This window comes from Neovison vison, chromosome 13 (genome assembly GCF_020171115.1).
Source record: "Neovison vison isolate M4711 chromosome 13, ASM_NN_V1, whole genome shotgun sequence".
Taxonomy (NCBI): Eukaryota; Metazoa; Chordata; class Mammalia; order Carnivora; family Mustelidae; genus Neogale; species Neogale vison.
Window position 1 is genome coordinate 40,315,635 of NC_058103.1, and position 22,378 is coordinate 40,338,012.

Genomic DNA, 22,378 nt, shown 5'->3' on the forward strand with positions numbered 1-22,378 from the left:
ACTTTTTTTTTCTTTTTTTAGGTGGGAGAGTGGGAGAAAAAGAATCTCAAGCAGGCTCCCCCCCAGCACAGAACCAACTTAACAACTAAGCCACCCAGACACACCCGATAATCAGAAGTTTTAAAGGAAAGTCTTTTTAAGAGAAGAGCACATGATATATAGAAACAGGTATGACTTTTATCTACCCATCTATTCAACTATTCATCATGCATGAATCAGATTTCCAGTAAGAATCTCTAAAGAAAGTCCCTCCCCTCAAGGACTTAAATAGAAACACACACACAATTGCATTTCAATATAACAAACATGCTACAATAAAATTTTCAACTGCCACTGACTGCCACTTAACCAGTTTACAAGATTAAGCAGTATTTTCCATCCTTTCTAGAACCCACAGTATGGTGACAGTTCAAGGATAAGAGGGTACTTTAAAAAATACTGATGTACTAGCATAGTACATAGGGAATTGGTCAATAATATTGTTAATAATGTATGGTGACAAAAAATAAAAAATAAATTAAAAAATTTAGAAAACTAATTTAACCTTAAAACACACACACACACACACACACACACAAAATAATGTATGGTGACAGATGGTAACTACACTAGTCAAGGTATGCACTGGGAATGTATAGAACTGTTGAATTACTATATTGTACATCTGAAACTATATAACACTATATGTCATCTGTATTTCAGTAATAAAATTTTTTTTTAAAAACGGATGTATTTCTATTCCACCCAGCTGTGTTTCATGCTTAGGAAAAGCCAGTTGTGTTCCTAAACTTTTTTTTGGTACCAGTTATATTGGTTATTGAAATTATGCACATTAAATAAAACAATGAAATATGAGAAAGAATGAGAGTTGTGTCTATGAAAACTAAGCGGAAAGCTTTGGTAAGACTGCAGAGAGAGTAATCATTAGAAGCTTCTTTTAGAATATATGAAGGTGAGGCAAACACAGAAGTTTGGTGGTGACCGGGAGGATCATACAAACTAAAACTAGTTTGATTTTTGTACTCAAGTTGCTTTGCAAGAATCTTTAAGTTCATGTTCAACTTTAAAGAAACTGAAACTAGTATGTAATATGGTTGTGGCCTGATGTAAGAAAGACTCAGGAGCTACAACCTCCTATCAAAGACTTTGGCCCTACATAAAAAGAAAGACAAAAGATGGGGTGCTTGGGTGGCTCAGTTGGTTAAGCATCTGTCTTCAGCTCAGGTCATGATCTCAGGGTCCTGGAATAGAGCCCTTGCATTGGGCTCCCTGCTCAGTGGAGAGTCTGCTTCTCCCTCTCCCTTCGCCCCTCTCCCACCAACCCGGCCGCTTATGTTCTCTTGCACTTTCTCTCAAATAAATAAATAAGACCTTAAAAAAAAAAAAAAGAAAAGACAAAAAGGGGCACCTGGGTGGCTCAGTCATTAAGCATCTGCCTTCAACTCAGGTCATGATCCCTGGGTCCTGGGATCCAACCCTGCATTGGGCTCCCTGCTTGGTGGGAAGCCTGCTTCTCCCTCTCCCACTAACCATGCTGTGTTCTCTCTCTCACTGTCTCTCTCTGTCCAAAAAAAAAAAAAAAAAAAAAGACAAATGAAACATAAGATTAGAGGTTTTTAAAAATTTTTTTAAACTCTACTCCAGGGACGCCTGGGTGGCGCAGTTGGTTGGACGACTGCCTTCGGCTCAGGGCGTGATCATGGAGTCCCGGGATCGAGTCCCACATCGGGCTCCCAGCTCCAAGGGGAGTCTGCTTCGCTCTCTGACCTTCTCCTCGCTCATGCTCTCTCTCACTGTCTCTCTCTCTCAAATAAATAAATAAAAAATCTTTAAAAAAAAAAATAAAAAAAAAATAATAAACTCTACTCCACACAAGTCTCAAACTCATGACTTTGAGATCAAGAGTCACATGCTCTCCCAACTGAACCAGCCAGGTACCCTTAAGTTTGCTAAAGGGGTGCTCGCTTTGGCAGCACATATATTAAGTTTGCTCAAGAGTTTTTGAAGTAAATCATTCATTTACAGTTCTCCATATTGACTTTTTGATAGACCCGTAAACTAGGTAAGAGGGCTCCTACCATTTGAGAACTCGGGAAAGGCTGCACAAAGGTAGAAGTCCTTAAGCTGAGACTTGAAGGGTTAGTTTGCCAGAGGTGAAAAGCAGAAAAGGGCATTTCATCAGAGGGAGGCATGGCACTGAGGTGTGTTTAGAAGAATCATAAGGAAAGTACATACTTCATCTGGGATATTTATATATTTGGTAATAGGGAGTTAGGCTGAAGCTAGATTTTGAGGGGCCTTAAATGCCAGGCAGAGGGATTTGGATTTCATTATTCTCAGTAATGGGAAGCTACTGAAGAATTTTCATCATGAAACAGTGCAGTGTGAGAGGTGAAAATAACTTTTTAGGAAAGATTAATTTGTACTGTTAAAGGTAGATGGAATAGAGAGGAAGACCAAGGGCAGGAGTGCCTACCAGAAAACTACTAGCAAACAGTAGAGGGATTTTTTTTTTTTTTTTTTAAGGAGGCTCTGCGCCCTGCATGGAGCCCAATGCAGGGATTGAACTCAAGACCCTGAGGATCAAGACTTGAGCTGGAATCAAGAAGTGGACATTTAACTGACTAAGCCACCCAGGCGCATCTGGAAGAAATGTTCGAAGTGGTGGCAGGCAATGGGAATGGGGAGGGACAGGAAGAATGCAAGTGATGCCATAAAGGAAGAATCACTACAAATTGTGAATGATTAGATATATGGATAATGGAGGAGGGAGTGATCAGATATGATTTCAAGGCTTTGAACCTGGTCTGGTCAGTGAAAAGAATGACAGCATTATTAGCAGAAAATGACAAGAGGGGAGAGTTGCTTATGGACAAAAGATTAAAGGCTAGTTTTAGATAGATAAGGAGATAAGGCAGAGTAACCAGGTAGGAACGGCAGCTGTTGGTGCCAGAGCAGAGATCAGGAGACTGAGGGTGTACCTTCTGGAGAAAGCAAAGATAGATTAAATGCCACTTCTATGGCTTTTGACCAAGTCCTTGGGTATCAAAGAGAATATCTTATTTTTCCCTGCCCTCCAGCCCTCTGCCAACCTAAATCAAATTCGTCTTCTAAACCTGCTTATGCAGCTCGTGTTTTTAGTTTTTAGTCTTATTCCATCTTTTAAATGATGCAGCAAATACTCATCTTTACTGCTTGCATGCTCATCATAGCATAAAAATCTAGTTTATCAGATCGATGTGCTACACGGTGATTTTTCTAGCCAATAATGTTCCCCCATTTCTAAGATTTTAACAATGAGAGTAATTGATAGTGTGCAGAGAAAAAAAGGGTAGATTAGTGAACCTTAATCTTGTGGTATTCTCATGTTTAGAGGGAAGAGGAAGCATAAAAAGGAAACAAAGGCAGGATAACCAGAAGAATAGATAACAAGAGTATAATATTGTGGATGCCAAACGAATTCCAAAAAGGAAAGAGCAGTCCATAGCATCAGAAGTTTCAGATAATAATGGTAGATTTTACATAAAAACTTTCCATGTGCCAGGAATTGGTCCAAGAACTTTTTGGGTAATTTTTTGGGGTAAAGTTTCATAATACATTTTATTTAATCTAATATATCTGAAATATTATCATTTAAAAATGTAATCAATAGAAGATGTTATAGTCTTTTCTCTATACTAGGTCTTTCAAAACTATTTGTTTTAAACTTCTAGAGCATCTCAGTTCTGACAAGTCACATTTCAAATGTTCGACGGTCACCTCTGGGTGGTGGCTGCCGTACCAGACAGAGGACGAATAGAAGGTTTAGGGATATTCTGTCTCCTACTGGAGGTGCAGGGCATTGAGCGCTAGCACAGGGTCTGGGGCAAGCAGAAAACACACAAACATTAGCCCCGTCCTTCCACCACCCTTTGTGCCCATGATAACTCATAGTTCTCCGGAATCACCTTGAGCACCCTCCGCCTTAAAATCCTCTATTCCTCACCTCCTCCTCACTTCTCTTCTAGAAAGCATAGTGAGGGCATTCTCACCACACCACCCTGCTGAAGCCACCATCACCTCTAGCTTGAGCTGCTGTGAGATCTCCCCCATCTACTGTCCTTGTCATCTGCTCCCGCTCCCTCCAGTCCATTCTCCACTGAGTGGCTGTGATGCTTTTTCAGTGATTTTTTTTTTTTATTGTGGTAAAAAATACATAAAGTAAAACTACCACTTAGATCATTTTTAAGTGTACAATTCATTGGCATTAAGTACATTCATAAATCATAATTCATTTCCAGAGATTTTCATCATCCCAAATAAAAGGTCTGTGCTCATTAAACAATAACTGGCTATCCCTCCATCCTCCCCACCCCTTGGTAACCTCTATTCTACTTTCTGTCTCTACCAATTTGCCTATGCTAAGTACCTCATGTTGGTGGAATTATACAATATTTTTTCATTTGTGTTTGGCTGTTTTTTTTTAAAGATTTTATTTATTTGTTCATGAGAGACAGAGAGACACAGAGAGGCAGAGGGAGAAACAGGCTCCCCACTGAGCAGGGAGCCTGACACGGGATTCCATCCTAGGACCCTGGGATCATGACCTGAGCCAAAGGCAGACACTTAACCAACTGAGCCACCCCGGTGCCCATGTGTTTGGCTTCTTTCACTTATCATAATTCTTTCAAAGTTTAACCACATTATAGCGTGTGTCAGAATTTAATTCCTTTTTATGGCTGACTAATACTCTATTGTATGGATAAAGCACATTTTGTTTATCTATTCATCTGTTGATGGGCCTTTGGGTTGTTTTTACTTTTTGGCTATTGTGAATAATGATGTTATGAACACGGATGTACAAGTATCCAAGACTTCTTTAATGCATATTTCCCTGAATCCTACCAGCAACTCTGTAGACTAGATACTAATATCACCTTCATTTAGATAGGAAGAAAGAGACAGAGCTATGTGAAGGCACATGGCTGATGAGCAGGAAAGCCAGGATTTAAATGCAGCAACATTATCATTTCATGTGTGCCATGATGTGAAAAGGATTAGGAGGTACTGCTCTATACCTGCGTGTTACAGCCGCCTTATCAAGATGATGGAAGAATAAGGAGGGATGGTTGGATATTTTAGAGCTCAATGTGACCAGGGGCAAGGTGGGGACAATAAGAGGTCTGGCAGTAAAAGAGAAACAGAAAAGCAGGATGAGAGCTAGAAAGCCCAGCAGTGTCGAGTGAATGGATTTCTTTTTTCAGGATGAATATTAGAGAGTTTAAAACAGATTAGAGAAGTAGATTTCAAGATCACAACACAAAATAGGATACCTAGAAAGAAAAAGTCAGGCAGATAAAGTAACTGACGGACTTACTCTGGTATAATACAAAGAAGGAAGATGCTATACTTTCCAGTACCAAGCTGTGAAACAGCAGTTTGTTTTAAATATGGATAAAAGGGGGCGCCTGGGTGGCTCAGTGGGTTAAGCCTCTGCCTTTGGCTCAGATCATGATCTCAGAGTCCTGGGATCGAGGCCCGAATCAGGCTCCCTGCTCAGGGAGCCTGTTTCCTCCTCTCTCTTTCTCTCTCTCTGCCTCTCTGCCTACTTGTGATCTCTGTCTCTCAAATAAATAAATAAAATCTTTAAAATAAATAAATAAGCAAATAAATAAATATGGATAAAAGGATTAAGAATTGAACCCTGCCTAACCAATGGCAGAGCTTTATTCATTAGGAAGAAGGCATTATTCTGAATGACATTTTATGTTACCTTGCTTGTCTCACTGTCTTTGAATCCTTTTTCAAGTATTTGGAGCAGATGCTTTTTCTTCACTGTAACTTCAGGATCAAAAACATAAAAAAGACATTCCAGCATCTTTCGATAGTTCCTTAAGAACAGTTGAGACAAAAAAAAAAAAAGTTTGAGAATTGATTTTTAAAAAGCTTAGCTATAGATAAGACAACCATATATTCTGCCCAGGATATTTCTCATTTACAATGAATGTTCCACCAGCATTACTAAGCCTCCAATCCCTCTCAGTCTCAAAAAGAGCCTCAGTGTGGGTAAAGTCATCCTGGTCAGAATGCATGAACAGGCAATATTTACTAATGAGGTGTATTTTTTTTAAAAGATTTTATTTATTTATTAGACAGAGATCACAAGTAGGCAGAGAGGCAGGCAGAGAGAGAGGAGGAAGCAGGCTCCCTGCAGAGCAGAGAGCCCGATGCGGGGCTCGATCCCAGAACCCTGGGATCATGACCTAAGCTGAAGGCAGAGGCTTTAACCCACTGAGCCACCCAGGTGCCCCAATGAGGTGTATTTTTAATAGTGTTAACTTTTAAAACAGACTGACTCCTGTACAAAATAAAATCACACTTCTATAAAAATGTCCCTTATGGAGTTTAACTTCTTACTCTGAATCATGCATATCTTCATTGTCAAAAAACTTTTGGAATTTCTCTTCAAATTTTAGTCTCAGAATACGGTTGTTGACTTTGGTGACACGTTTTACTTTCACTCCTGTAATACCATATGTTCTGAAGTCCCATGTACAAAAACGTGAGAGAATTAATTCATAGCAAGAGTTAAACCTATATGGGAAGACAGAATATATACAAAGAACAGATTGTCCTAAAAATGTTGAAGAACACAAAGTTACATATAAAAGCTATAGTCCATTATTTTATGTTTTTTGCTAAAGATACATTGGCATATCACACTTACTTGATCAATAAAAGAGAGGTTAAACTTTGAAACATAAGAGTTTTATTAATTATTATATATGTGTTCTGACTAAAAGATACTTGGGTTGAGTAATCCTCCATTATGCCTTTCTGCCCCACTTTCAGCAAATCTGTTTGGCCCTACGTCTAATATACATCCTGAATATAACCCTATGTCATCACCACTGTTATTACCCTAGTCCATATCACCATCATCTCTCACTTGGACTGCCGCAAATAACTTCATAACCAGGGATATAGAAGTGAAAGAGGCAAGGTCCCTGCTTGCAGTGAACCTATATTGTAAGAACTTGGCTAAGAAACAAACAAGACATAAATAAAATCATTTATAGATTGTTAAAGGCTTAGAAGAAAGAGAAGTTGAATGTAAGGATTGGAGTGGGGGCTACTTAAAACTGATCTTGGGTAAGATCTTTCAGAGAGGATATTTGAACTAAGAAATGAAGAAGGAAGGGCCAGCTATGTGAAGTTCTCAAGAAAATGTATTTGGAAGTGCTCATATGCTCTTTACTGCCCTTACTGGGCCATGCCCTGTCTTAAAGTAGCACAGAATTTGGCTTAATTAAGATGATCAATTTGAAAAGGAAGTTAAGTGATTTTATATAGGATATACTTGCTTATAATGAGATGTCTGGTCCTTACCGGCATATCAACCAAAGCGTGAGCATGGTGTGGGCTAGGATCACAGAAGTGAGCTTCCTGGTGGTGGTCTCTCCCTGAGACAAACTTATTTAGACTGTTTGCTTTTCTCACTGGCAAAGACTAAACCAGGGCAGTTGGGCGCTGAAAAGAACTGAAAAGTGAACTGCCCAAACCAAACCATTCCCACAGGAGCTCCCAGCCCATAGGGAGCCAGCCAAAGATGTAAGTAGTGTTGCAACTCCTATAATTAGTTCAGAGGTCTGGCTAAATAGCTACATCATCACGAGGAGTGGGAAACCTATAGTCGCCATGTATAGAGGGATCACTGTTTGGGCCTAATGAGTCCAGGTCACCCCTACATTATATGTCCCGAAATCACAGAAGCTCTCATTACTCCTTGTATCCTATTTATTGTTATTATTATTGTTGTTGCACTTTGATAGAAACAAGTGCTGTAGGCATTTTATTGAGATAAAGTTTTTGTTATATAGTAATAAAAGGGTAATCAAGAATAGATGTAAGTGGGGCACCTGGATGGCTTAGTCAGTTGGGCATCCAACTCTGTTTTCAGCTCAGGTAGTGGTCTTGGAATCGTGGGATTGAGCCCTGCCTCTGGCTCTGTGCTCAGTGGGGGGAGTCTGCTTGAAGATTCTCTCCCTATACCCCTACCCCCACTCATGTGTGAGATTCTCTCTCTCTCCCTCTCAAATAAATAAATAAATCTTTTTTTAGTCTTTTTTTTTTTAAAGGTCTTATTTATTTATTCGACAGACAGATCACAAGTAGGCAGAGAGGCAGGCAGAGAGAAGGAAGCAGGCTCTCCACGGAGCAGAGAGCCCAATGCCGGGTTCGATCCCAGGACCCTGGGATCACAACCCGAGCCAAAGGCAGAGTCCCTAACCCACTGAGCTACTCAGGCACCCCTAGCCCTTTTTTTTTTTTTTTTTTTTAAGAATAGATATAAGTGATAAATGGACAATACCTAACTTCTAGTTTGGTTCCCAGGAATGCAAGAACCAGGAATGGCACAGAAACCTCCACAAAGTGTGGTCCTTTCTTAGAACTTTCCTCTGCCTAGAAATTCAGTAGCGGGGCCCTTCCTTGCATGGAATTCCTAGAGCCCTGGAGACTGGGGACCCCAGTGCTAAGAGAATATGGGCTCTGCGCTACCTGGGGTCAGAGCAGTAAAACAATGCATTCCATCGCCTGGCCGTGCTGGGGATGAAAAGACCTCATTCACAGAGTGCTGGAATACTGCTGGAGGAGGGAGAACCAGACCTATGCTGACAGAGAAGAACTGTGACTTCCACTCTTACTATTACCAGGTCCTCACAGAGGATGATACTTCTCACAGCATTGCTAGTAACATGCTACATGCACTGGGGGGCATGGCATTACTGGCTTGAGATACATGCATTGCTGTCTGAATCTTAAAAATGACTATAGAAATTTATATAAAGTAGTATCTAAATCTGTTCTACCTCTCCAAAAAGTCCCATAGATCTACGGGCAAAATTTAAACTACCAGCTCAGATGTTATTTCCTCTGCCTGGGAAGTCCTTCCCCTAATACTCTGTATAGTCAACTTCTATCTGTCCTACAAAATTCAGATCAAAGCGTCTCCCTACCAAGCATCCCCACTTCTAGAAAACTTTCTCTACATCCCCATTCTGGTTTGAATGCCATTCTTCTCCACACCGACAATTATCCCACAGCCGAATATGGTTTCATTACCATCGTCTCCTACACCAGAATGCAGCCTGATGAGAGCAGGGATCTGCTCCTAGAATAGAACCTGGCCCATAGTAGAAACTCAGTGGATGGATCCTGAGCAAGAGAATGGAATAGAAAAGATTCAAAGATGAACACAAATGCAGTCTCTCTCTTCATTGAGTTTATAAACAAAGGGAGCATAAAAGTGATGGGACACGTACAGGCAAAATTAGAGTAGAAGATGGGAGAGAGAACAACTCAGTGCTGTGAAGATTCAAAAAGAATAATAATGGCTAATCTGATAAAAATGACAAAAATATCCCTCACAAAAGATGGCTCTTGATGTTGGCCTTGAAGATAAAGTAAGTTTTGACAGACAGTGATAGAGCATGTGGGCAAGGATGGGCATTCTGGCAAAGGCAGCGGAAGAGAAGAAACCACTTATTTGGTGGTATACCCGGTATGCGCCATGAGCAGTGAGGCACACATGGTTTGGCTGGCTCTGAAGGGGTCTGAAAAGGAGTTAGGCTAGTTCAGAGACCAAAAAGTGAAGGCTGCTGAATATTGGGGTGAAGACTTTGAATTAATTTGGAAGGTAACAGGTTGCTATAAAAGGCTTTTGTTTTGTTTTAAACAATGCTGTGTAGGAAATGCCCACGGGGACCACACAGGAAATCCTTTAGTTATCTTTACTGATTGATTAGCAAATACCAAGTGCCTAATGCATGCAGATCTAAGAGGAAGGTTCCGAGGCCCTGGGTGCAGGTGATTAGGGCCACTATGGAGAGGAGAGAATGAATGCAAGAGGTATCACAGAGGGTCTTGGCCTGACTGGAGGTGGAGAGTGAGGGAGACAAAGCAGTCAAGAATGGCTTCAGTGTTGATTGCGTCTGCATGACTGGTAGGATGGTAGTGCCACAAACACGAATGGAGGAGTCAGTAGAAAGGGTGGTTTGTAGATAGAAAACAAAAACATAAAGATTGGGGCACCTGGGTGGCTCAGTGGGTTAAAGCCTCTGCCTTCGGCTCAGGTCATGATCCCACCATCCTGGGATCAAGCCCCGCATCAGGCTCTCTGCTTGGCAGGGGCCTGCTTCCTCCTCTCTGCCTCCTTTCTGCCTGTGTCTCTGCCTACTTGTGATCTCTGTCTGTCAAATAAATAAATAAAATCTTTAAAAAAAAAAAGATTATGTACATAGAGTGTAACCTAGGTTTTCTGACTCTAACCTTACTATGTATTTTATTACTTCACAGGTGAGTTCTCTTTTGAATGTGTTGAGTTTGCCTTACCAGTTGGACATCCAGATAGCATCTACAGGACTACAGTAAAGAAGAAAGACTGTAACTGTAAGTAGTTTTTAAAAGTTCAGGAATACAAGAGCCTAGCAAGAGAATATAAAAAGGAAATAGAAAATGTCTAAGTACAAAAACTGAGAGAGGTGAGGGATGCCTGGTTGGGTCAGTCGGTTAAGCATCGGCCTTCAACTCAGGTCATGATCTCAGGGTCCTGGGATCGAGCCTCACGTGGGGAGCCCGCTTCTCCCCACCGTTCCCCCCACCCCGCACTCCACTTGTGTTCTCTCTCAAATAATTAAATAAAATCTTAAAAAGAAACAAAACAAAACAAGAGAGGTGAAGTTACAGAAGGAATGGTTAGCAGCATCAAGTATGGTAGAGGCTAGGAGAATGAGGGCCCATCATTTCACTGGGTACTGTCACTCATTCAGTGGTACTGGAATGTGTGAGCATTCCACACATTGAATTCCACACATTGACTGGAATGTGTGAGCATTCCACACATTGAATTCCACACATTGACTTGGAGAGATGCCTACAATCATTCAATAATATCCAAATGACACACTCATTTAGCAAATGTAGAATGCATGTTTTTTAAATGGCTGTACCTCAGTAAGACCTATTAAAATGTACTTCAAAGTTCTAAATAATGTCAACTTATTTGTTGACTTATACCAATATCTTATCTGTATAAAACAAAAAGTTGAGTGGGGGGAGGGGTAAAGGGCGATGGGTATTGAGGAGGGCACATGTTGTGATGAGCACTGGGTGTTATACTTAACTAAAGAATCACTGAACGCTACTTCAAAAACTAATTATGTACTCTACAGTGGCTAACTGAACATTAAAAAAAAGTTTATGCTGCTGTAACTCCCTGAAAGAGTACAGGAAGCATGAAATCTTTATATATAACAGCAGATTACTGAAAGTCATTATATACACAAAAGTGAAACTGTTAAGTGAGTATCTATTAAGTGATTTCGGAAACATCAAATAGTAGTTTTTATAGAGTTATGAATCCAGCCAGCCCTATGCTAGTTGTTATGACTTACAAGGTACAAGAAACATTTTATAAGTCCCCAAGGAACTTATAGTTACTTATATATTATTTTGTGATGCTTTGAACTTATTTTTTTTTGAACTTATTTTTTTAAATTGTAAATGCCCTGGGATCTATAACCAGGTTCAAAGCTTCTCAAGCACAAGGACAGATACATAATTAGAAATCTGCAATGCTCTTTTCCTAAAGAAATAAACGAAGACTATTTTGACATAAAATCTTTGTATTTGGGTTCTAGCTCTACTCTAGTACTTTTTATTTAAATACTTTTTAAAAAGTATTAATAAAAGAGAAGCCAGTGCTTAAATAAAATAACCAGACATGTAGCACATTGAGCAATTTAAAGCACATTAGTAGTTATTTCCTTTTTTTAAAATGTTTAAAATAATCTCTACGCCTAGTGTGGGGCTTGAACTCAGGACCCTTAGATCAAGAGTCACATGCTCTTCCAGCAGAGCCAGCCAGGCACGCCAGTACTTAATTCTTAACATCCATAAAAAAACCACAGCTAAGGTGGCCAAGCTTGTGGTACACTTAAAGTAAAAAACAATCTTTCAAATTCTGCCAATATATATTTGATTTTCTTCTTAAAGCGTGTCAAGGTTATTCTTATTTAAACCAAGTAAACAATTGCTAATGAACATCTAAATCCATCAAAGCTGGGGTGCCTGGGTGGCTTAGTTGGTTAAGCATCTGACCTGGGCTCAGGTCATGATCTTGGGGTCCTGTGATCAAGCCCTGCATGGGCTCCTCACTCAGCCTGCTTCTCTCACCCCCTCTCCTTTTGCCCCTCCCTCTCCCTTCCCCCTGCTCATGCTCTCTCTCTCTCATATAAATAAATAAATAAATAATTTTTTAAAAAAATCCATCAAATCTTATATACTATCAGGGTGACAAAGTTACCTAAATGGATTTTTTTTTTAAAGATTTATTTATTTGACACAGAGAGAGAGATCACAAGTAAGCAGAGAGGCAGGCAGAGAAAGCGGGGTGGGGGGTAAGGGGGCATGGGGAGCAGGCTCCCTGCTGAGCAGAGAGCCTGGTGCGGGGCTCAATCCCAGGACCTTGAGATCATGACCTGAGCAAAAGTCAGAGGCTTAACCCACTGAGCCGCCCAGGCACCCCTCTAAATGGGTTTTTAGTAATTCTCCTTTTTTTTTTTTTTTTTTTAAGATTTTATTTATTTGACAGAGAGAGACACAGCATTGAGAGGGAGCACGAGCAGGGGGAGTGGGAGAGGGAGAAGCAGGCTTCCTGAGCAGAGAACCTGAGGCAGGGTCTATTCCAGAACCCTGGGATCATGGCCTGAGCCAAAGGGAGACACTTAATGACTGAGCCACCTAGGCGCCCCTAGTCATTTTGCTTTTATGTTTTTTACTCTATAATCTACTTGCTCTGTAAAAAAGCCTCCTCCGCAATAAGTTAAAAAGAAAAAAGAAAAAGTAAGAAACAAATCTATTTAGGTTGAGTGAATATAAACGAAAGACTAAAAAATTATTTATGTACCCAACAGACAGACACCATGCAGTTTTTGCACTTAAAAAATCAAGGCCTTTATTTGTTTACATGGAAATTGGAATTAATACCTTTTATATCTTTGTACATAAAAATCAAGTATTGTGGTTAACTGAACAGTGGTAACTGCTGGGCAAATGGATGCAAAGATACAAAAGAAAGTATTTTAAAAGGTCTTTTTCTCACTTGGGCAGAACTTCTCAGACTTTCCCACCAATGTATCCCCAAGGCCCTTGAGAAGATTTTATTCACAGAGATAAGAGCTACATATAGTATAAATCAGGGGCTTGTTTTAAGGTAATCCATAACAATCATGTATTTTTCTTTATACAAGGTAAATGAAATTTTTCCATTTTACTCCAGAAAAATCAGTATATTTTTCAACACTGACTGCAAGTAAAATCCTCTGGGATGATATATCAAGTCCATCTATCACTTTATGTGTTTCCTGATTTCTCTCCACACCCAAATTTACAGTATGCTTCTACGATTCTATGACAATCGTTGGCTTGTTTGTGAGCTCCCCAATTTTGAGAAAATGATTGCAGAAATGTGAAAGTTAAAGTTAGTGATATTTTTCTGCTGCAAAATTTTTCTTTCCCTTCTTTCTTACTTCATTTCTTTCCTTCTTTTTCCTTCTTTCCTCCCCCTCTCCTTTTCCTTCCTTCCCTCCTGGCTCCCTTCCTTTTTTCTGTTCTTTAGAATCATTTCTTTGGTTGTACCCTCAAGATGAGGCAGCACAACCACTTCCTGGTTTTGTACCAGTAGGCTTCAATTTTTTTTTTTCACTGATACCTATTTTTATTTTTATTCATTTCTAAATTTAATTTTTTCATTATTCCAAGATTCATTGTTTATGCACCACACCCAGTGCTCCTTGCAATACGTGGCCTCCTTAATACCCACCACCAGGCTCACCTAACCCCCACTCTCCCCTCTAAAACCCTCAGTTTGTTTCTTGGAGTCCACAGTCTCTCATGGTTCATCTCCCCCCAGTTTCCCCCAATTCACTTTTCCTTTCCTTCTCCTAATTTTGAAATGTGTATGCCCATTTCCTGCTGCTTCTGTTTCTGGTGGCTCTTTCCATTTTTTTTTTTTTCCAATTTATTTATTTTCAGAAAAACAGTATTCATTATTTTTTCACCACACCCAGTGCTCCATGCAAGGCTCTTTCCATTTTTTATCTAAATGGGTTTTCCACCCAAATTCCTGGCTTTTAAATGTATGCCTTATTTTTTTTTTTAAAGATCACATTTTTTTTTTCTTCAGATTATTTGAGAGAGATCACAAGTAGGCAGAGAAGCAGGCAGTGGGGTGGGAGGGGTTAGGGAGGTGGGGAAGAAGGCTCCCTGCTGAGCAGCGAGCCCAATGCAGGGCTCTCCATCCCAGGACCCTGGGATAATGACCTGAGGCAAGGGCAGAGGCTTTAACCCACTGAGCCACCCAGGCACCCCAAGTGTATGCCTTATTTTATTTTATTTTATTTTTTTTTAAGATTTTATTTATTTATTTGAGAGAGACAGTGAGAGAGAGCATGAGCGAGGAGAAGGTCAGAGAGCGAAGCAGACTCCCCATGGAGCTGGGAGCCTGATGTGGGACTCGATCCCGGGACTCCAGGATCACGCCCTGAGCTGAAGGCAGTCGTCCAACCAACTGCGCCACCCAGGCGTCCCTGTATGCCTTATTTTAATTCACAAAGTCCATGTGCATCCTGACTCTAGCTAGCTCTAGGCAACTGGTTTGACTGTGACTATGGACCTGCAGGAAATTTGCTAGGGAGGCTCCTCCAGTGTTTGCAACATGCTGTGGCCAATCCTGCTTCTGCACTCTTCTATTCTAGCTTCTCATACAGTATTCAGAATCCAGGCTTGTATCTAGTCCAGAAATGAACACTGTAAACATATGTTAAATTAATACTTGGCCATAAACTTTTAAAAATTGTATTCTGGCAACAGAAAATGTATTGATGGCAAAATAGGTAATAGCCAATTTCTAGTGGATGAATATTCTATATAAGTTTTTTTGAAAATTGCATATCTTGAGTTTTTATAAGTTGGTATTTTGGTTGATGATCTATCTTAAGCACCAAAAACTATTTTTAAAGCTGTAACTAAATTTCAGATAGATTTACCAGTCATCAGATCGAGTGCCTTCTTCAAAATGGATATTTCCCACAGTTTCCAACTCAATTAACAAAAATGGGATCAATAATCCATGACTTTTCCTCTTTTGCTTTACTTCAACACGATAAATTGCTTCAATTCTATTTAAGGAAAAAAAAAAACCAAAGCTATTAGAAACACGTAAAAATCACAATAAAATTAAGATAGATTTTTTTAATAGCTGATGTGAAAATATAGGCTTCTGTCAATGGATAAATAAAGCCTGGTGTTAACAGTTAAACAAAGGAAAAGATATTCTATTTCTGACAATTAAAATCACTTCAAATTATGTTAACTTCAGAATATGTGGAGGTTAGAAGGCTATCCTAGCTCTACCACTTATGGCTCTCAGATCTTTTTTATGCTGTAGTTTCTTAGCAAAATGGCAATATTAACAGTACCACACCTGCAAAAGCTTTTTTGAGGATTATATGCAAAATTCTTATAAAGCTCTTAGCAAAGAATTGGCACAAAGAAAGAACCCAATAAATGTTAGTTATTATTATTAGTAGTAGTATTTACAGGGCAAACCTACTTAACCATTTAGTGCCCTAGTAAATAAAAAATTTACAGAACTTACTATGTCTTCCTGTTTTATATTTCTCGTTGATATGCAACCAGAGTTTGTTTCTACATGATTCTGGACAACTGTGTATATGCTTTGCTCAGTCAAATCTATGTGGTGAGTTTTTGCATCAGTAGCAGCTCTGTTTTTAGTTTACAAACACTATAGCAGTGATGTGACAGGAAGCCAGTTGGGGGAAGTTCGCTATGCCTAAGTAAGTATTGCCTCTGGAAAAACAACATGTGTTAGCTTTGAACCAATGATGTCTAGCTCTACTGGGAACTGGACTGGAAACACATTCCATGTTTTCCTTCATAATATAATTCTTTCCACTCATGAAGAAAGGAACTGAGCTCAACTGATAGTCTAGAACATTCTATTCTCTCATTTTCAAATTTGAAAAACTAGGTAATTCATAAAACATACTCATCTAATTTTTTGTTCCAGAATGTTACCCTTTCATTCAAGGCATTTAGTTTGGTCAGTATCTTCTGTTGAAGATTTGGTTCTTCTGTGACAGTTTCACAGTTCTTTGATTTTTCAAGTTCAGTTACTTTATTGTTATTGGATCTATCACTGTGCCCTTTGCCAGATCCCTTGAGTTCAGCAAGTTCTCGTTCCAGCTGTTGAAATCAGTGTGCCAGAGAGCAAAACTTTTTTAGTGGAATTATTAAATATATAATTAATTTAAATTAATAAAATAAAAATCTAGATAATAAATAGGCTAAAGTTCATAAAAACATACTAAACGCGTGATTACAACCTGGGTACAAGTTTAGTTAGCCAATTTATCTTGACCAAGGGACAGTCTTAAATATGTGGCAATTTTTAAAATTGACAATGAGAAAAGCAAAGAAATGGATTTTTAAATATTAAGCGACGGGTTTGTTTCTATTATAAAGCCAAAGTAAAATTATAACAAATACTGGTTTTGGTATAATTAAAATACCTAAACTTCAAATTAATATGACTTCTATTCCATTTTTCAATATTTTTTAAGTACTTTGATATTCTGGGAAAAAATCAACCATAGCATATGTACAAAACATGTATATAGGGATGCTTATTTTTTCTTTTTGCCACAGTCTCCTATATATGGCTCAGCATAGCAAGGTCTTTGTCTAAAATTTTGATATTTTGTTTTTTCTTGTTCATAATGGGCTTTATTGGCATTCATTTGCATTTTTAAAAAATACTGCACTAGGCATGATTTATTGTGGTTACCGAGGTTTTTAGCACACAGATTTTGGGCACACAGTGAGTGCCTCACTTGTCTTGCCTTATCTTTGCCTAGCAGGATTTCAAGATAAATTGTACTATACATGGAGAAGTGTATATAAAAAGAAATTAACTAATTATCTGTTCTCCCCCCTCTATACTGGCTATATCCAGCTGTTAAAAAACAAATTCAGCATATTTATAAAAATGTCTATAATTTATCTTATCTACAGGTATTATTTTCACATTTGCAATCTTACTTAATACATTCATTTCCACATAAAAGTAGATATAACATGATTTCCATATAGTGGTTCATTTTTTTATTCAAAAATAAATTCTGTTAATGTTTCACTTTAAGGATAAATTTCTATTATACCATTAATTAAAACCTGCTTATATTAGAAATATATAACTTATCTATATGTTCTATAATTAATGATAATTAATTTATAAATATTAAATCTATTTATTTATTTATTTAAAATATTAAATATACTTAAAAGACTTGGGTTTTAATGGTAGTATACTATTCTATCTTAAGAATGAATAATTCTTCCTCTCTGGTTAAACATTTAGGCAAGTTTCCAGTTTTTTGTTGTCACTAATAGTACAGTGATCAATATCATATCTATGTAAATATTTATCCAAATCCTTAGAATAGAGTGCTATATGTAGATTTATTAGGTCAAATGCTACAAGCGTTTTCAGGCTGTGAATACATACGACCCAAATTATGTTCCATTGGTGGTATAGAAGTGTCACACACCTCTTTACCAGCCTGAGTACTATGATGTTTTATACTTTGACAATTTTATAGGCAAAAATGATTGTTATCTTAATTCACATTTGGAAAATTCATAATCAAGTTGAGCTCTTCGTTCAAATGTTTATAGTCATTTTTTATTTCTTCTTTTGTAAAATTAAAATTTATGTGCTTTGCTTGGTTTGTCTATTTGAATATTTGCTTTTTGTTTTACTTATGACTCTTTATACTAAGGATATCACATCTGTCCAGAATGTATGTTGAAGACATTTTTCAGACTGTCATTTATTGTTTACTTTTATTAGTGATGCTTTTTAAGTACCAAACGTTTTACTTTTACTTTTTGCAATCGAATCTACACTCTGTTCTTTTGTCATTTCTAGTATTTCTTTTATTCGGCAGGCTGAGGTCAGGTAAACATATTCATTTATATATTCTTCAGTTTTATCAGGTTTTTAAAATTTTTACATTTAGTTCTTTTTTCCCCACTGGCATTTATTTTTGGTGAAGTGTAAACTAAGTCCAATTCCCCTTCTCCCAATTTGTTTATGTTTTGATACCATTTGTTGAATGATTATATTTTCTTGCCTTTTAAAAAATACAGTAAGTTCTAATATATACAAAGTTTCTATTTTGAGGTTAATAATCCTTAATTTTTCAGAGCCTACTTTTGGTAAAGGAAATCCAATTTACTACAAGTTTAAAAAGCACACATAAAATAACTACCGAAGTATAGCTTGATTTAAAGTTCCTACCTTGTCTTAATATCTTAATAATATTAGTTAAGGGGTATTTTAGCACTTTAGGCAAAAATATGAATTTTGAGCACAGCCTGAAGGTGTCTAATAAAAATGCAGCAGAAATAGATCTTTATAACTTTTGGAATTATATTGAATTACTCAGCTTTTTAAAATGTTTATAAATTAACAAGCCTGTACCTTTTTATGGTTGCATACTTCTAAGCACACAATGAAGTTTAGTCAAACAAATGGAATAAAAAATTTGGGGGCAAACTTGGAAGTAGTAATGAAAACATTATATATATAAAATTTTAAAAGTAATGCTGTCTTATCACCAGTTTTCTTAAGCTATGGCCACTGAAATTTTATATTAAATCTTACATTTTTTTTCACAAAGCTAAATAATTTTATGCGTTCTTCTGGCAACTTCTGTAATTTGCATTTTCGATCATTCAGTTTTTCAAGGTCTTCATTAAGACGCCTCTGAACAGTTTTTATACGCATATTGTAATACATTATTTTTTTCATTGCTGTGGTCTAAAAGTAAGGGGGAAAAACACAAAAAATCAGCTGGAGCAAAAAACATTAAAAGTAATTATTAGTGGCATTACAGGAGTGTGATATGTTCTATATAATCCACTGGAAAGTTTTGCATGTGCATTTGCTAATAATGATGCCAATTGAAATGATAATGGCTACAGAGTGCTATGTTTAAACTTAATAAGCAAAATATAAAATTCCGAAGATTTTCTTTGTGGATATTTAAGTGTGAGGCATATTCACATTTATTTCAAAGATGACAATGTTAAGAGCCTCCAGATAGAATTCAGTTTATAAAATCATATCATTTTGGAAAAGAAGTACTTCTGAAGCAAATACATAATTACATTATCCCTGTTTGATTAATTTAGGGAAAAATACATCAAAAAGCATTAAAAGCAAGTGTAACATTATCCAATTGAGTTTTTAAACAGATGGTTAAGAAATCATGGATTTGATGGTTTTTTTCGCCCAATTCTCTAAAAGGATGCTCTAAATAAACTTGTTTTAGATTGAGCAAATGATTAAATTGTCCATCTACCCATTACCTAGAATACCTTAATACCAATGGATCACCCAGGTATTAATAAATACATGATGATAAATAGATTAAATCTACTATTGAAAAATACACCAGCTATGCTAATACAGCTAATACTCATAAACAATATTAGTCAAGAAGAACTAGCTAAGGAAAAAAGTAAACAAATCAAACGCACTATTAAATGTGACCTAGATTTCACTGTTTACCTGAAATAATGAAGGAATTTCTCTTTATTAGGAAAACTGTACCTCAATTAATGTGGAAGCCTTGTACACCATTTTGGACTAGATGCAGGCTATTGTTATGTGATTTATTTGGCACTGTGTGGATCATCAAAATCCCCAAAGAATTATTTGATGTAAAAGATGGAATAGACTCAAATACATGGCATGATGAACAGGCCAAAAGAATTCCCTTGCCCATGCATATTATGAAGTTCTGAAATTGAAATTACTAAATTCCTCTGCAAAAAATAAGGCATTAATAACACAGAACGCTCCGGGGGGGGGGGGTTAAGTGTTTTAGGATGATTAAGGTATAAAAAATTCCCGATAAAGAAGAGCTTATTTTGGAAGTGCAACTGAATTAGAAGAAAAAAGGGAATGGCAAGTAGTGTTTCTTAATTTTTGACTATTTGGAGAAAATGGAAAATCCAATAAAGAATGCTTTGAGTCAGTGGCAGCTAAAAAAATTTCTGTTGAATTCTAAAATGAGAGAACCTGGATAGAGGTTGGACTGCTACATAAAATATAAGATGCCAAGTTAAATTTGAACTTCAGTTAAACAGTAAATAATGTTTGAGTATAAGTGAATAAGTATAACTAAGTTTAAGAAGTATGATATTAAAATATTATTTGTTGCTTATCTGAAATTTAAATTTAACCTGGGAATCCCTTAAGTCGGGGGACAAAAAATACTGTTTTTCTTTAGCTTTTAATCTTTTTAAAAGTTTTATTTGAGAGATAGAGCAAGAGAGAGATAGAGCCCAAGTTAGTTGGGGGCGGGGGGGGACAGGGGCAGAGGGACAGGGAGAAGCAGAAACCCTGCTGAGCAGGGACCATGAGATCATGACGTGAGCCAAAGGCAGAGGCTAAGCCAACTGAGCCACCAGGGCAGCCCTAATTTTTATTTTTGAATAATATATTCATGTTTTAAACATCAAAATAATTGAAGAGTGTACAATGAAAAGTCTATTTCCCACACCTGTTTCCCATCTGCCCAGTTGCCCCCATCTTCCACAGATATCTATGGATTTCAGTTTCTAGTATATCCCTGCACAGTTTCTTCTACGTGCTTCTATATTTTATTAAGAATATACCTATGTCTGATTGACAGAATGGGAGAAGATATTTGCAAATGACATATCAGATAAAGGGCTAGTATCCGAAATCTATAAAGAGCTTAGCAAACTCAACACCCAAAGAACAAGTAATCCAATCAAGAAATGGGCAGAGGACATGAACAGACATTTCTGCAAAGAAGATATCCAGATGGCCAACAGACACATGAAAAAGTGCTCCACATCACTCAGCATCAGAGAAATACAAATCCAAACCACAATGAGATACCACCTCACACCAGTCAGAATGGCTAAAATTAATAAGTCAGAAAATGACAGATGCTGGCGAGGATGTGGAGAAAGGGGAAACCCTCCTACACTGTTGGTGGGAATGCAAGCTGGTGCAACCACTCTGGAAAACAGCATGGAGGTTCCTCAAAAAGTTGAAAATAGAGCTATCCTATGACCCAGCAATTGCACTACTGGGTATTTACCCTAAAGACACAAACGTAGTGATCTGAAGGGGCACGTGCACCAGAATGTTTATAGCAGCAATGTCCACAATAGCCAAACTATGGAAAGAACCTAGATGTCCATCAACAGATGAATGGATAAAGAAGATGTGGTATATATATATACAATGCAATACTATGCAGCCATCAAAAGAAATGAAATCTTGCCATTTGTGACAACGTGGATGGAACTAGAGGATATTATGCTTAGCGAAATAAGTCAATCGGAGAAAGACAACTATCATATGATCTCCCTGATATGAGGAAATGGAGATGCAACGTGGGGGGTTTGGGGGATAGGAGAAGAATAAATGAAACAAGATGGGATTGGGAGGGAGACAAACCATAAGTGACTCTTAATCTCACAAAACAAACTGAGGGTTGCTGGGGGGAGGGGGGCCGGGAGAGGAGGGTGGGGATATAGACATTGGGGAGGGTATGTGCTGTGGTGAGTGAAGTGTGTAAACCTGGCGATTCACAGACCTGTACCCCTGGGGATAAAAATACATTATATGTTTATAAAAAAATAAAAAATTTAATAAATTGGGGGGGAAATATACTTATGTCTGGATTTAGGAACATACATTGTGAGATTTTACTATTCCTGAACTCTTTCAAAATCACTTACAGTGTTACAACAATAAATAAGAATTATCAAACAGAGTTTTTTTTGTCTGTGCTTGAGAATATATACTAACACTTTGGAAAAGCGGGGAAGATTATGTTGTAAATTGTAAATATGTGGCAAACTGACTTTGTAGGCTACTATACTCAATTTACTTTTTTGTGTTTGGACTTTTGAGAATGTTGAACTCATTTTTCACTCAGTTCCACTTTGGTAGAATTACTTATTTATTACAGTAAGAATTTTTTTTAATAGTCTAACTGTAATGTTAAATCCAGTCACATGTTTATACTAACAAAATTCGTTCCATTTGCTTCTTTGTACCAAAAAGAATGAAAAGTCATAGGCTCAACTAAGTTTCATAGTAATTATTTTTATAGTATTTAACAATTAAAATGGGTTTTATGCCCATTAACTCACTGCATCTCTACAATAACAGGACAGGGACTATTTTTATTATCACTATATTAAT

The 22,378-nt window shown here is 37.5% G+C and overlaps 1 protein-coding gene across 1 annotated transcript in view; it reads right to left on the reverse strand.

Moving 5' to 3' along the window:
• The window catches only part of LRRC9 (leucine rich repeat containing 9), a 104,722-nt gene that overhangs the window by 71,043 nt on the left and 11,301 nt on the right, over nt 1–22,378 (reverse strand). The window contains exons 7-11 of the mRNA XM_044230062.1: nt 18,788–18,943; nt 16,109–16,305; nt 15,087–15,218; nt 6,397–6,573; nt 5,753–5,870 (exon numbers count right to left, since the gene is read on the reverse strand). Coding sequence (XP_044085997.1) covers nt 5,753–5,870; nt 6,397–6,573; nt 15,087–15,218; nt 16,109–16,305; nt 18,788–18,943 — 780 coding nt within the window. The remainder of the gene's footprint in view (nt 1–5,752; nt 5,871–6,396; nt 6,574–15,086; nt 15,219–16,108; nt 16,306–18,787; nt 18,944–22,378) is intronic.